General features: G+C 28.4%; 1 protein-coding gene across 4 annotated transcripts in view; it reads left to right on the top strand.

The window, feature by feature from the left end:
- LOC129960859 (uncharacterized) overlaps positions 1-16,174 on the top strand; it is a 54,500-nt gene that overhangs the window by 12,069 nt on the left and 26,257 nt on the right. For 2 of the 4 annotated variants that reach the window (XM_056074562.1, XM_056074563.1), the window contains exons 2-5: positions 3,103-3,212; positions 3,306-3,340; positions 7,103-7,220; positions 10,343-10,416. In XM_056074562.1, the coding sequence (XP_055930537.1) occupies positions 3,322-3,340; positions 7,103-7,220; positions 10,343-10,416 (211 nt within the window). In that variant the 5' untranslated portion in view covers positions 3,103-3,212; positions 3,306-3,321. Of the gene's footprint in view, positions 1-913; positions 1,831-3,102; positions 3,213-3,305; positions 3,341-7,102; positions 7,221-10,342; positions 10,417-16,174 lie in introns of those variants that run through there. The other 2 variants (XM_056074564.1, XM_056074561.1) reach the window with 2 other exon arrangements.

The following is a 16,174-nucleotide window of genomic DNA, read 5'->3' as shown; positions in this document are numbered from 1 at the left end:
TCTACTAATCTATGCGTATTAAGAAACATTTCATTACATAAAGCAGAAAAGGAAGAAATGCCTTATTTTAACCCTTTAAAGGGCCATTTTTTCTAGTCATATTATGTTAAAATATTTTTAGACTTGAAATTAGAATAATAAAAGAGATTCATTTAGCTTATTAGATAAATTTAATTTGATTTATTAATTAATTTGGTTAATTAATAATTAAGTAACAAATCAAGACACATCATTTTGATTGAGATAAAGAACTGAAGCATCTAAATTTCTGTCTTTCTAAAATAATTTGTCAGAACTTATGCCAACCTACAACATTTCATACAAAGATTGATAAATAAATCAATGGTGGGAAGCATACTTCCCACGGCCCTAAAAAGGGTTAATAAAGATATGCGATTAAACTTGTGTGTATAAGTTAAGCCAATGTTTAAAAAAAATTTAATTTTACTTATGCCGTATCAAAAATAATTCATTTTTAGCATTGCTTTTGATCATCTGTAAACTGACTGAAATACCTAATGCATATATTATTTAGCGACTGTAAATGTTATATATTTTCAGAAGCAAGCCAAATTATAGATTTGTATATTTATGATAACAAGTATTATATTTTTATAATATTGGTGACTTATTATACCTTTGTTATCATTCAATCATACATCATTAATTAATATTAATTTTATTCACTACGCCAGTCATTCCATTTTCCCTGATTATATAATTTTGGTGAAAGTTCAGTATTGTAATCTTCCAAATTTTGTTAACAATAGTTAATTCAAAAATTGTTTATTGTCACCTTTTTCCTTTTTAATATACCATTAACATTCTTGTTTGTACAAGCTATCAAAAAGTTTTCAAAACTTATATTTTAATAACTTAAAAGAAATTGCTCATCCTTAAAAATAATAAGACTTTGATTAAAAAATTCCATTATTTGCTTTTGCGTTTTCAATATTTACCCATTCGTTCAAATGGGTTATAAGATTTGCATTATGAGAGATCGTATTTCTTCCATACTTTTGTTATATAAAAATATACAAGTAAAAAAAAAGCATTACTTTATCATTTTATTAGAGATGTCAACTAGATTTCAGCTTCTTTACATAATGGAAACTATATCCAAAAGGACAGAATTCTGCCCATAACAAGGGAACAAACATAGAAAATAATAATTATAATGTAGTGTGATAGTGATTCCTATTTATTAAGTCAGAATTTTCAGATAGGTCAACAATAAATTTAGAATACTGTTAGTCAAAACTATTTTTAAAAATTCAAATCGTCTTTACAAGATTGCACTAGAAAAATCGGGAAATCACAGAGAATTTTAAATTTCTTGGTTTTTTTCCGTCTAAAAAAATGTTTTTCCTGTCTTTAAACATTGCAAGAGTAAAAGATCATCACTATAGATAAAAAAACTAAACATCATTCACTATTGTTTAAGCACAGAAGCTGATTCTTTTTCTTCTTGCTCTCTTTTTCCTCTGCACAGATCAGTCAAATTTCCAAGATTGATCAATAATGCCTATATTGGAATAGTGACGACAGATACTTGACTGCTAGTAGGGCTAATGAAACTGAAAAAAGGAACTTTTTAGCCGAGTGTTTTATGTTTGTGAAGAATACTGCGCAAAAAATATTTAAATGCATCTCAAATTTTGCTATTTTAATAGTTTTCACTTGTTTAAATCTGCTTTTATGGAAAAAAACAATACAGTGTTATATAAAAAGCAAGTAGTTTGCTTTCAACTTCTTTATTCAAAGCCACAAATTTCCACTGTTCAGAAAGTGCAAAGATACAATTTGGAATTTTCCTGAAAGAACTAAAAAGTGAATATGAAGAACTGTTTGATTCATTTTATGAAGAATTTAGTCTATTCTAATGTTTTAAGATCCAAAGAATTTCTGGGCATTGTAAAAATAATTTTTGTATTGTCATGTATCGATGCAGCTGTGGAAAGTAATTTAGTATCATCAAGGATGTATTTATTGAAACTTTGGAAGAACATTCTTTAATTGTTCATAGAACTGTGTATGGTGGCATAAACTTTTATTCAGGTGTCTTAATTGTACCGATCTCACGAGATTTTTACAGTATGCGAAATCAGCACATATTTTAAAGCTTTAGAAAAGCAAAGTTCAGGGGGAAAAAAAAAAGTCCAGCAAACTCAAAGTACTTTTGCAAATTGAATTGTTGGAAAAAAAAAAAACATGGTAAATCTGCAGAAGTTAATGAATTTTATGCTCAAATATGTTGGGAGGGGGATGCTTTTTAACATTTTTTGTTAGTGATCATTAAATAAGGAGGAAATTAAGGAGTATTGTTATTCTGTTATAACTAGCACATGCTGTTCAGACATTTTCACTTATGCATGCAGGGAAAAACACATGGATTTTTTTTTCCGGATTTGCATTGCAATCCTAAAATAGCGGCGTGAGAAAATATTTTTATCAGAAAGTCTTTTACTAAAGGAAATAGTCGCTTGTTTAAAATATATTCAAATGGTTTTTTTTGTTTAGGTTTACTTCAAAAGTGTTAACTAAAAGTTAACCATGAAAGATCTTATTAGCTTGAGAATTTCTCATTGAATGAATTTTTCATACTGAACATGAATTTCATCCAGTCTTTCTGTCAGTAACATTGCATGATTTATTGGGCTTTTTACTTTTTTTATTCCTTTTCGGCAGAATCATGCTTTACTGACAAATCATTTAATTATCAATAAATAGGTTCTCCTGAAATATTAATTCTTTAATTGGCATGTAAAGTGTTAATTGTGAGTCTGCATGCTTATCATTGATGATTTATTTTTTCTTTTGTACACTATTATATTTATGATAGAAAAGAATAAGAAACAAAATTCCTACTTATTAAATTTTTAAAAGAGTAAGTAATATTGGTTTTAAAATATACTGAATTGAAAATTATTGCATTTTACATAATGAGAGAAATTTCCAAGCATTGGCTAAATTTTTATATGCCAGAAATTGTAAAAATATTAATTTATGAAAGTATTATGAATTAGAATTCGTTTATTGTATATCATATGGATGTAATTTTTTGTTAGTTTTTTTAATTTTATGAAATTGCCTAATTTTCAGAGTACTAGAGACTAACTTTGGTGCAGTAACCAAAAAGAAAAGTCAAATCTAGCACTAACAGTTTTATAAAAACATGATAAAAAAAAAGTGTTAAATCAGCAGAAAAATGGGTGAGAAAACATTTAAAACTTATACTTAAGTTTTCTATTGGAAGCTGGGTTTTTTTTGGTGTTTTTTATCAATTGTTTTTCCTGTTTATTTAGATGCAAAGAAGATAAAATGCTGCATCTCCTTAAAAGTATGTATAATTTTTATTTAAACTATTATTATAGTAAAATCTCACAAGGATAGGGTATGGGTTGGTAAATTGAGCCTGGGATGAGATTTAATATAATGATAGCATGCGTTTAGGATGCTCATACATTAAAACATTAAAGCGCAATAACCACTAATTTCGAAAAAATGGTCCTCAAGGTCTCAATATAGCTTATATAATAATGAGTACTGTCGCCGAGGGCCCAAACAGTGCAGTCGATAAAGCTTTGGCTTATCATTCACGAGACCTGAGTACGGTCCTGGGCTAGGGTTTTTTAATTTTTCTTTCTAAATTATTTCAAATTAATTTAACAATTCATGAATACTTTTAATTAATGTTTTTCATTTTTTATGCAAAAAATAAAGGTTTATTTTCCTAATTTCTGAATTTTAATTTAATTTTTACACGAAAAATAATTAAAGATATAAATGCATTTTTTCTTTAAAAAAATTATAAAAATTAATTAAATAAAATAACTTACAGACAGTATTAATATGTAACTCTTTTATAATGCCAAAGTAAATATTCATTCATCTAATACTTGAATAATAATTTTATTTTTAAAATGGAAAAATAATTAAAAATATAACTTAAATGATGATAAATATTAATTACAATTGCTATTATCATAAAGATATTTCATTAATTTTATGTTACATGCAAAAACTAGAATAATTAACCGTAAAAGCATTGGAAACAAAATAGATATATTTTAACATCTTGCACAATTCATAAATAATGATTGTCCTTAAGACAAATCTTAGTGATTGATTGGAAAACAAATTTCATTTACCTTTAAAAAAAATAATTGTCCTTATTCAGAAAAACGGGCAGTGCTGCGACCTTCGTAAAACGAACGTGTTTTATGAAGGTCGTGGCAGCGTGCAAAGCATACCGTTATATATACATCATGTTACTAAAATTTTTGAACTATTTGCCTATGCTTTCTATAATTTAACACATTTTTTCTACTTTTTCTATTCAATTATTAATATTGAGAACGTGAGTTGATATTTTTATTAATTTTAGCCGCTCTCTTTCATTTCCGATATAAACACAGCTTCATTGAGTTATAACAAATAATTTATTATATTAAAATTCAAAAAAATTAAATATTTTTAAGGATTTTAAGATGAAAAAAGATTTAAAAAATTTTATCATTGAAATTATATTTATAATTATTTTTACACTTAAAAATTAAATTATAATTCAAGTACTGTATGAATGAACATAATTATTTTTATTAAAAATTATTATTAATAATAATTATTTTATTTAAAAATTAAATTAAAACTTGCATATTAAGAGAAAACATTTATTTTTGAATACAAAATCAAATAACATATCAATTGAAACCATCTTTAAATTGTTAATTTAATTTGAGTAATTTTGATTATTTTGTAAACACATTCATATCTTATTATTAATTATTTATTTTCTAAATTTATTTTTCTTCTAAAAATGAGATTCTAATTCAAGAATCATAAAAATAAACACTTATATTTGCATAAAAAAATGAGAAATATATGAATTAAAACTGTTTGTAAATTGTTAAATTAATTTGTAATAACTATGAAAAGAAAGCAAACAAAAATTAAACACTAGCCCACGACTGAACTCTGGTCACATGAAAGATAAGCCAGCGTTTTACTGACTACTCTGTTTGGGCGCTCAATGACGCTGATACATTATTAGTACATAAGCTAGACTGAAAATCTGAGGGCCATTTGTCGAAATTGGCTGGCTATTGCACATTAATATTTTAATATATGAACATCCTAAAGGCATACAATTACACTAAATATAATCTGGAACTAATTTTTCCAACCCGAGGATTGTAAACCTAGATTTTTGTTATCCAAGCCAGTTACATTAAATCAGACTGTTTACTTTTAATAGTCAGTGATTTTTTTTTTTCAAATTAAGTTTTTATTGGACCTAATTTTCATGATGCGAAGATTTAAAAAAAGTTAAAGTGAGATGGACAAGAATTTATTTTGTTTGGAGGGATATAAAAACACTGTTCTTCTAAACATTTCAATAGTGATTTAATCAAATTTCATAAATTTTCATTCAAAAAACGACTTTGCAAATGTGTTTTGCATTATTGAGTTTGGGAATGTATTCTTAACCGCTTCCAGTAAAATGATGAGTATATTGAATTTGTCATTGCTTGTCATTGAATTTTCATGCCATACAGCACGATGACGAGCTACACTCGTCATGCGACTAAAATTACTGTTGAGTATGATAATAAATTAGGTTTAAAATTCTAGTGTTCTGAATTTGGCAGCACTTTTATTACTTTTGTTGATATCATAGATTTCTATCACATTGTTTATTGTTAGGATTTCTTGGTACAAGTTACGGCCAAATTGTTGTTGGGATGATTTCATTCTTATAAACATTTAGTGAAAACATCGGTCAGGCCGATATATATTTTTACTAAAGGAAAAAAAAAATTGTTGTGAAATAAACACCGTAGTGGGCAGTGAAGACTATGAATATCAAGGTGATTGGAGGAATTTTGAAGAATCAGAAAAATATTTACGCCATACTGATAATGAAACTCATGATAGTGAAATATTACCAATTAGATGAAAACACACTAGCCGACTATTAAGTAATTCTAGTGAATATTCCGGAATCGCAGACACATCATCAGAAGAATGGAAGGAAATAGATAATGTGTCTGAAATAAAGAAATTTCCTGAAGTGCCTGATGTAAACGCTCTGATATTGGAAAAACTAGGTGCTAATCCGAAGTCATTTAAAGATTTTTGACGAAGTATCGAATATGAATTTATGAATTGCAATTCTTTCCATATCAATAATATAATTTTAATTAACACTATGTAAGAATTATAAAATGAAACGTTTTTTGAATAAAAATTAAATGGTTATTTCGTGCACAATTTTTTATTATTAATTCTTACTGGAAGGGGTTAAAGAATCATTCGGAAAATGCAAACTAAACATCAAAAGGCAATAATGTTTGTAAACTCTCTTATAAAAAATTTGATGACGTAGAAAGAATTTCTTAAAATCTAAAAACATGGCAATATTTGCAGACTTATTTTTATAATTTAAAATAAACAACTTTAATAAATCTGTTCAGAAAAGAGATCTTGATTTGAAATTTGATTGATATTAGTGAAATTTTTGATTATTTGAGATGATTACAGTTCTAATCAATGCAGACTTAATGGCTTTATGTATGTAGCCAATTATTTCACTTGGATAAATTTTAATTTTGAGAGATAAAATTTAAAATTGGATGCATGGTTATTTTGGTGTCTGTAAAATTTTTAGAATTATGGAATCTGTAAGATTTTCATTGAAAAGATGCAAATAAATGCAATGTAAAACTGAGTCCGAGTAGTTGAAAAATTATTCCTGCCATTTGAAGAATTTACAATAATGAAAAGAATACATCCTTTAAACTCTTATTTTATAAAAAAAAATTTTATTTCGTGTATTATATAAACATGTAAAGTAATATGGGATTTGTAAAAAATGTGTAAATGTTTAAAATTTAGTGCCTCCCCCTCTTTTCCCATCCTCAGTCTAGCCTAGAAAACTTTTTTCTCTCTTTTTCCATCTTGTAATTTTTATTATATTATCTGTATTAGACAGTTATTAATGTTAAATTAGAAGCACATGAAGTTTACAATTTCTTCCAAGTATATATGATTGTAAAAATATTTACATGCATTTCAATAAATAGTTTATTATTCTCTTCAGAATCGAGTGCTACAAAAGTAGGTACCATCGTATCGGCTCCTAATTCAACAAATGCAAATGGCAATGAAAAGAGAAAAGATTTACCTATTCAGAAATTCCCTTCTGTTCATTCATTAAGGTATGTATAACTTTAAAATGTATGCTTCTTTCTTACCTGGCTTTAAATAATATTAATTATTCAAGATATAAAAATGTTTTAATTTGGTAATGTGAAATACCTTAAATTGTTCACATTTAACCTTTTTTTTTTTTTATCAGGGATTGGAAAAATATTTTTTTTTAATCTTAAATCAGTTTCTTAAAGCTTGCACATACATACAAAATTATGGAAGTTTTATTTGATCAAAAAGATTGTCTTAGAAATAGGACAATGGTACAAACCACTTCTATTCATTCTTATATTGGAATGGATGAAAGATGGAGGCAATTCCATTGTTGAAGATATTTGAGAATTTCATCATTTTACAGAAATTTTATTTGATAAAGTTTTTACCTTGATGAATGGTCCATCCATAAATTGGAAGATTTTTTTTAGCATTGTTAATAAATGTGGGCAGCTATAGTTTTCATGTTATTATCAAAAATTCATTTAGACATGGTGAAATAGTATCCACCTGGAACATTGATATTTTATCAAGTGTGTGGGTTCGTTAAGGGGTTCAGTAAAAAGTCCGAATTAGTTTAACAGTTATATATTTACAGGTTACGTTACGTTTATACACAGTATACGTACAAAAATTTGGAATAATTTTAAGATATATATTTAGCATGTATTAATTTATGCAACACATGCTATTGTTAGATCTGAACTGAGTCATTGAGCCACAAGACGTCAGAGGATCTCTGACGTCATCATAAGTCATTTTTGGTTAATATTACAAAAGCAGCTACAAGCGTATCCCGCGATTTCCGCGGTTTGGCAGTCAGTTCATTTTTTATTGCATTCCGTATTTTTTGCAGTTTTGTGTGTGTTTTACGATTACGGATTTTTATTATATCCTATTATTATCGTGTAGGATATAGTATCATTTCACTTTGTTTGAAAAATATTTGAACTTATTTGCAAACAACGCATCTAAATGGTGATTTTAATAAATTACGTAGTCAAAGGGTTAATATTTTAAATTTCCAGTTCTCAATTGAAGCCATAACAATTTTCCAACAGAAAGAAGTTCAAACAAAAATGGCAAAATTCATTTACGGCTATAAACATGCTTTGCTACAATTTGTTGAGAAATGGGATTAAGTGGTGGACCACTATTGCGTTAAAATGACCATCTACCGTTATAGCAATTTATTTCTACTAGAAATAAGTAAAACTATATAAAAAACAAAACTATCTAAATTCATTCTGCTGTAAAAAATTAGCATGCTGCTTATATACAGTAGTTACAAATGTGGCTCATCCCGACTAAGCATGATGTTATAGACAATTCTTACTGGCCATGGCATCATAGCTGTAAAATTTACACAAAACAAACTTGTCGATTCAGTGTTTAAAAATTGAAATTAAACTGCATCTAACTAGACTTGATTTGAACAAATGACGACGATTCCCTCCCACACATTAATATCAAACCTGTATTGTGTAGCATCTAGTCTGGTCCCATGCGAATTGTTTATGGCCCATATGTGCATGTTGTAAGTATTGACAAAGATGCTTCATCAGCGAAAAAACCAGAATATGGAGATGCCGGTTGGATATACTTTTTTGAAAGAAAAAAAAAACTGATGTCTTTTTTGTAAATTTTTATGACTTAAAATTATTTATTTGAAGTCTTAATTTGATGCATTGCTTGTTTTCATTTTTGAGTTTTTATGTAAATTTTATAACTGTGATGTCATGGCCAATAAGATTTGTGTATGACATCATGACCAATCAGGTTTAGCCACATGCATTTATTATTATTGTATAGAACTTTCATGTTAACTTATGTGTACTGAAGAATAATGAATAGTTATTTTTATTGTATTATGTTTTGTTTATTTCAAGTTCAAATAAATAGTTTTCAATGGCAGATGCATTTTTGCAGCAATAGTGAGCCACCACTTAATCCCACTTCCCAACAAACCACTGTGCAAAACAGCACATCGTGGATAATATTCTTCCTGCTGTACTTATCCTTTTCTAAGATGAGAAGGATGTAAGCCTTCAGAACATATCATTCAACTGTGAAGGCATTTGTTCTAGCAGCAGGTGCCTGTATACTGGTGCTAGAATCTCAGTCCACAGCATTCAGCAGACCTTCTTAATTGCATCTGCCCAGTGTCCTGCAGCGGTACTCTGAAGGATCCACATTCACAAAGGTTCTAATATACAAGAGTTAGCATTAGGCAATTTGGTATTCGTCTCATTGAAAATCTTCCTCAATACAGCGTTGTGTCCAGTTCCATTAACTTGGCCTCAAAACAATGTGAATATCTGCTAACTTGGTGTTAGTGAAACGCTTCATGGTCACTTCACTTAAATGCCGGCTACATAGGCTGACTTCGAGTTAGCTTACAGTGCCACTTGTCCTTTTGTGATCCTCCTTTCCTATACAATTCTGATTCCTATTGTTTTTTACCTCCCTAAGATTGTACATCATATGCATACATTAGTATTCATATTTAAAGTTCTTTTCATTACATTTACATGAAATTTATACTAGAATATTTGCAACTATTATATATCTATTAAAACTATTTTTCTTCAATACTCTTTCAAATTTAAGTGTGCCTATTTAAATAAAAATACTTTTTTTTATTGAACTTATATATGCAAGTTTGAGCAAGGCGTGTGCAGAATTTTCTTTTTCTAATGTATCGATTTTTGATTATGAATTTAGAAATTATTACATCACAATACATTTTCTGTTTAATACATATATAATATATTATTTTGTGGTAGAAACAGTTTATTCTTTCTATATGTGCTAAATTTTATATCAGATACAATAAATGAGAAAACCTTTTATTTACAATTCAAATTCCATTGATTTTCCTTATCAAGTATATTTCTGTTTCCTTAAGCAGAAATTGATTGTACTTTTTTATTGGTGATATTGTTTAGTTGCTATTACTTTTTTTTTTTTTTTTTTTTTTTTTACTGAAATGGATATTATTGCATTACAATTGAAATATGTATTAATAATATAAGAATCCTTTTCATAATTCATATTTATATATTTTGTTGAATGGGTCATTATATCTCACAATTATAACTTCTAATACCTCTATTTTATAATTATTTTTTAATAGAAAATGGATTATTCAAAAATTAGCCGTAAGACCTTATGAGAAATCAGAAATTGAACAACACTTTTGTATAAAAGGTATGTTGAAATAAAGTGTATTTGATTTTATATATTTTAATTCTTAGGTAAAGTTACGAAGCCACAGAAAAATATAATTTTTGCCTTTATTCATGATGGAAACTGTAAGGTTATGTTACATTCATTATGCGATTTTATTCCTGTTAGAAATTTCATGCTATAACTCATACCTACTATATTAATATTAGTTGTTGTTTCTCACCAAGAAATATTAGTACTTGTATAAGATGCATGATTATGAAACTTGCAAGTAAACAGTCCATATTATGGAGATTACTTACTTTATTTTATTGACTTTTATGTGATAGTTTTATTTGTCATTGCTTTGTATTTGAAATTAGAGTAAATCTTGGCATTGTATTGATTTTGTTATTTTCAGCTTATTGAAATTTGTATGTTAAAATTTCTTCCATTTCTAACTTTTTGATTAAATTATATAAAGATTCATTTTTTAAATCTGCTATTTTAAAGAATTTAAAAATATGTTGCATATATTAAATGAATGTTTAACATGGGGTGTTTAGCATCATGAAGTTCTTGAAAAGTGCTTAGTTTTTTTAGAAGCACAAAGAAAACTTTTCTGTTTTTGTTTCCGCAGACATTGAATACAATAAAATGAAAGCATGATCATAAAAATTTGTTTAGCAGATGTATCTAGAAAAAGTAGCAAAAGAGAAGAAATTCGATAAAGGAATGTAAAGTGAAATAGAGACAGGAGTGCCATCATATATTAAGACAACGTTTAATGACCCCCCTCCCCTGTTCTTACTCTCTCCAACAATGTGCATCATCATTTATTGAAATACTGGGATGGTTATCCTGAAGGGGTAGTATGAAATTCTGCAGTGTCATATTTGGTGCGACTCGGAAAACATTTGAATTTCAATTTTTAGTGCTTTAAATGGTGAAGAATTTTATATTTATGCCCGATGAATGTATCCTTAATCTTTTATGTGTTGCTGAAGAAGAATATGGGTATTAGTTCGATCAAAGGAAAATAAATGTAAAGCCAGATTAACTTGATGTCCAAATGTATCAAATATGGGAGCTACTGCTCTAAAAACATTTACAATGAAGCCGTTGTGGTACATTACACATTCAATCATCATTCTTGTTAATAAGGAATTTCGGAGCAATCCCTTAAACAATTCTATTAAAGGGCTTTTATTGTATTATACAGTATTGAAATATAATTCATTGCAATGTGTAATTATGTTAGTTGATTGCATAAAATGTTCCTTAAAAATTGATTACTTTTGATGGCCCTTATATAAAGGCCTTTAAAAAAATATTTTATTCAGGTACTTCTACTTTCCTACAGATGAGAAGGGGGAAAATAACGTTTTCATCAGCTGAATTTGCCTGCTTATAGGTTGTATTTTCTTTGTGATGTACCTTTAGTGATTAACAGCTTTATTGAATCCTCAACTCAGTGTAAAAGCTTTTATCTCAATTTAGGGAAATACTGATAAAACAATATACTTTCCACATTTTGTAGTACTCGACTCTTCTTTTACCTGTTCAGATAGGGGGGGGGATCCTTTCTTTAGAGATAATTTCATGTAAAATCATGAGTGTTGTTTTTTAACAATAACTTTAACTGATCGTTGCTCTTCTACCCAATATTACTTGTTTGAAGATCATTTTTTAGTTTTATTTCAACATCATTTAGTGACTTGCCATTAGTTAATTAATTGAATATTTTTACTACGTTTAATTTTTGTGCGAAAATTTAAAACTTTGAATAATATGTTAGAGAAAGTGCATTTCATTCATTGTGGGCTTCCATCAGTGAATACATTGAATGCTTCAAGGTTTCTGAAAATAAAAATAAAACAATGTGTAAGATACTCCAGAGTGACTTTGTAAGTCATTTGGTATTCTTGCGAAAAGGTACCAAAAATAAATTAATGCCAATAAAATTCTTTTTTTACTTTTTTGGACATAAAGTATTCTCAAAGAGAAAGAACTGTAATTGGCAAAGTAATTCGAATTCAAGATTTTATCCAATATACTTGATCCAAACCTCCAAATAACATATTTTTGGAATAATGTCTGTCTTTGAACATAACTAAAACATATTTTGAGCTGGAATGTCTTAATATCAGATTTTGAAAAAATCCTAATCTGTGAAGTTTTTTGCCTGAATACAAGTAGGCAAGATAATTCCAACAGGTTTACCCCTGTTAGCACAGAGATACCGCCAAACGTCTGTAGTATATCTACAAATATTTGAATCTTGGAATCTGACCTTCCAGGTTTTTCATTTTTCAGATAATGCGATTTTACTTAAAAACAAGCTAGAACTTTAATTTTATTGGTGTAAATCAATTAACTTGTCTTTTGAAAGTACTTTTGCTCTTTTTAAAGAGCAATAATTAGTTATTATTAGCAAGAATTAATAACTTAAGTCTGGTGTCATTATTTTTTTAAGCCCCCTGTTTCAAAATTTTCCACTGTTATGATATCCTTTCTATTCTTCGAAATGACCTCAGCGGTCTCTCATTCTGTGATTGGTTCTCAGAGTTACAATGATATATGAATGCAACGATTTTTAAAAAAATGCGGAAGATAAAAAATTTAATTGCCTATTAGTACAAAACTTGTTGCAATGTTTCTTAGTTATAAAGTTAAAAAAAAAAAAATTATCAGTGGTAATGCATTTAGAATAAAATCTTTATACTATCACACTTTTCTCACAGTATTGAAATAGTGATTTATTTTAAAATGGGATTTTTAAAAAATACGTGTGAAATTTATTGAATGCTGAATAAATAAAATGAAATAAACGTATTTTTCATTATCAGACTTTGTGCAAAAAAAGTTAATTTTGATATTTTTTCGAGAACTAATTAACTTATTGCATTTAAAACAACTGCCCAGCTAATTATTCAAAATTATCTCGCATACTTTTTGAAAAATGAAATGATTCTTGTAATTATTAAATAAGAATTTTTAGTAAAAAATATTTGATAATTTATTAATTAGGAATCCATCAGGAGATTACGTAGTGACCAAATTCAGAATTTAAATAAAAAATCTGATGGCAATAGTCCCGTCTTAGTAAATGTTAAGAAAATAAATAAATAAATAAAAATCGTGAAAGTTTTAGAAAATATTGCACTGTAACAGGGGTGTTTGTGCTCCGGGGAAACCCCGGAATTCCGGGGATTTTGAACTTCGATACCCGGAAATTCCGGGGATCGTCGTTCAAAAGGAAGTAGGAATAATAATGAATGATTTATTTTGATCTGGGTAATTTTGTTTGCTTTGAAAGCAGAAAACGCAAGGTCAGTGTGTATGGTGAAAACTTTTCCTTTTTTTCTCCAAAGGCAGTGATAATGCGTGAAAAGGGGGGAAAAACTTCTTTTTTGTTCTTTCCTTATTGCGAGTTATGACTCATTCCCCCGGTTCTCGGACATTCTCTTCTGGATTCTTTTCGGCAAGTAGGCGCGGCAGAAAAAAAAGGGAGAGACTTCGTTCGACCAGATGTGCGATCACGTGACCTGGGTTCAAAGGTCTTAATTTTGCAAAATTAATGGTTATTAATTTTGCAAAAAAAAAAAAAGTAATTCATTGAACTTTTATAATTAGGTCATTCAATACTTCATAATCGTAATTTTTCATTTCTCCCCCCCCTCCTTCTCGAAACTTCAAAATGTCGGTAGTAAGTCCGTAAAAGTTTCAGGGGATTTTTTTAGGTCCCACAAACACCCCTGCTGTAATTTTGTTACCATTAAAAAGGTAGTTTTTGAATTTTAAAAGGATGAAAAAATTATCCTTTTGTAATAACATTTAAGGAACATTAAGGAATTTATCTCAGGTTACATCCAAAATCAAACGTCATTATTAATTACATTTTTTAAAAAAATCATTCCGATGTACACATTTTTTCTCTGTATATTCCACTGCGAATTAACTTTAAGAATAAAAGTATTTGACAATTTCGAAATCAGTGTCTCTGGCATAATGTAAAAATAAATATTGAATTTTGTAATATTTTTTTTATATAGCCTAACTTGTTACATAATTTGGTGCATTCGTAACATATTGTGTTGTTAAAATAGGTTTTGATGTGAAATTTGTGGCGGTTTGAATTGAGCAAGGATAGAACCTGGGACCTTGTGGTTTGCAGTCCAGTAACATGACCATGATACAAAAGAAATTGCTCGGGTAGCGTAGCTGTTAACTGGCTTATAAGCTTTCACCACAGACTCTCCCTCCAGTGAGTCGGAGGTGAGACGAACGATATGGCTGTTGAGTGGTGATGTATTATTTATTAGCTGTTGATTCTAATGCGCCGGTACCCATTTGAGTAGCGATAAGCGTTATGGCGAGCGTGTGTGGGTTAGTGTGTCAAATGAGTCTGACGACTTTGGTTTGCTGTGGGTAGATGGCGCCACAACAGCTGTACGAAGGTTGAAGGTTCATCGTCCGAGGTCACCAATGTGGCGAATTGGTTATGAGCGGGGATAGAGCCTGGGACCTTGTGGTTCGCAGTCCAGTAACATGACCATGATACAAAAGCAATTGTTCGCGCAGCGTAACTGTTAACTGGCTTATAAGCTTTCACTACAAATTCTGCAGATTTTTTTATCTAATATCTCGCAAATTATTGAGATTACTGTATTCATATAAATTTTTGAATGTGATGATACTTCAAGAGTTGCTGAAACCAATAATCTTGTAAATTTGAAAATATGTTGCACTTTTTATTTTTTAGTTAAATATCAATATGAATTTATAGTTTGGTATTTAAATGTCAATATTAAAAAATAAGAATGATATATACACAGTCTTTCTGAATTAAGTGAAAGAATACATGCAAAATATATTTCTATAGAACTGCAGAACTGATTAAAGTTCGAATATCAATTTGAATATTAATATTTGAATGAGTGAAAACTTATTCCACTGAATATTCAGTGTGTATGTGGGCCAGGCATGCAATATAACTGATATCATGAGTCATATGTATTTACATTGGTATTGCATGGAATTCTGGAAGAAGAAATGTCAGTTCTTGTATCTTTCTTGTCATCTGATACCAGAACAGAATTATCAATTGGAAAGCAAGCTAGGGGCCAGGAAATTTTGACATATTCTTTTGCGATATTTTCTGAACATATTAATTATATGCTTTCATTTAACCTCATGCACTCGAACTGATTCATATTCAAATCAATTGCCGACTGAAACATAATATATAATTTATCTTTTATATATTATTGTTTAAGATCTTTTAAAAAAGTACTTTCCCTATTAGTACAAAATGTCCAACAACATTGCTACATGCTTTATATCCTATAAAAAAGGTCAGCTTGTTTAATTAAATAGTATTTAGATTGTGCACAAAAGTTTCTTATTTACTATTTTATATTTACATTTTACTTAAACTGCTTACATAAAGAATAATACTCAATAAAAATTTCAGGTGTAGAGAAATTAGAAATTGAAAAAGGGAACACCGGGAATTAAATTGCTTAAAGGCTCTGAGAAAGCTTAATTTGACCTTATCTAACATTGTTCAAAATCAGAAATTCCATCTCAAAAAAGCCTTTTTATAGCTTTATAATAAAATATTCATTTAATTAAACTGAGCTTTATCAATATACATTAATTTTTACTGCTCGCCATAATAATTTAAATTACTTTAAGCTAGGTAAAAAGAACAAACTTGATTTTATCCTAATAATTTTTAACTAAGGCTTAAATTAAAATTTTCATTAAAGCTCTGTTGTTAGATGACTAAGCATGT

Source organism: Argiope bruennichi, chromosome X2 (genome assembly GCF_947563725.1).
Source record: "Argiope bruennichi chromosome X2, qqArgBrue1.1, whole genome shotgun sequence".
In the NCBI taxonomy this organism is placed as follows: domain Eukaryota; kingdom Metazoa; phylum Arthropoda; class Arachnida; order Araneae; family Araneidae; genus Argiope; species Argiope bruennichi.
The sequence above is the reverse complement of the archived record's forward strand: the minus strand, read 5'-3'. Positions and strand labels throughout refer to the sequence as shown.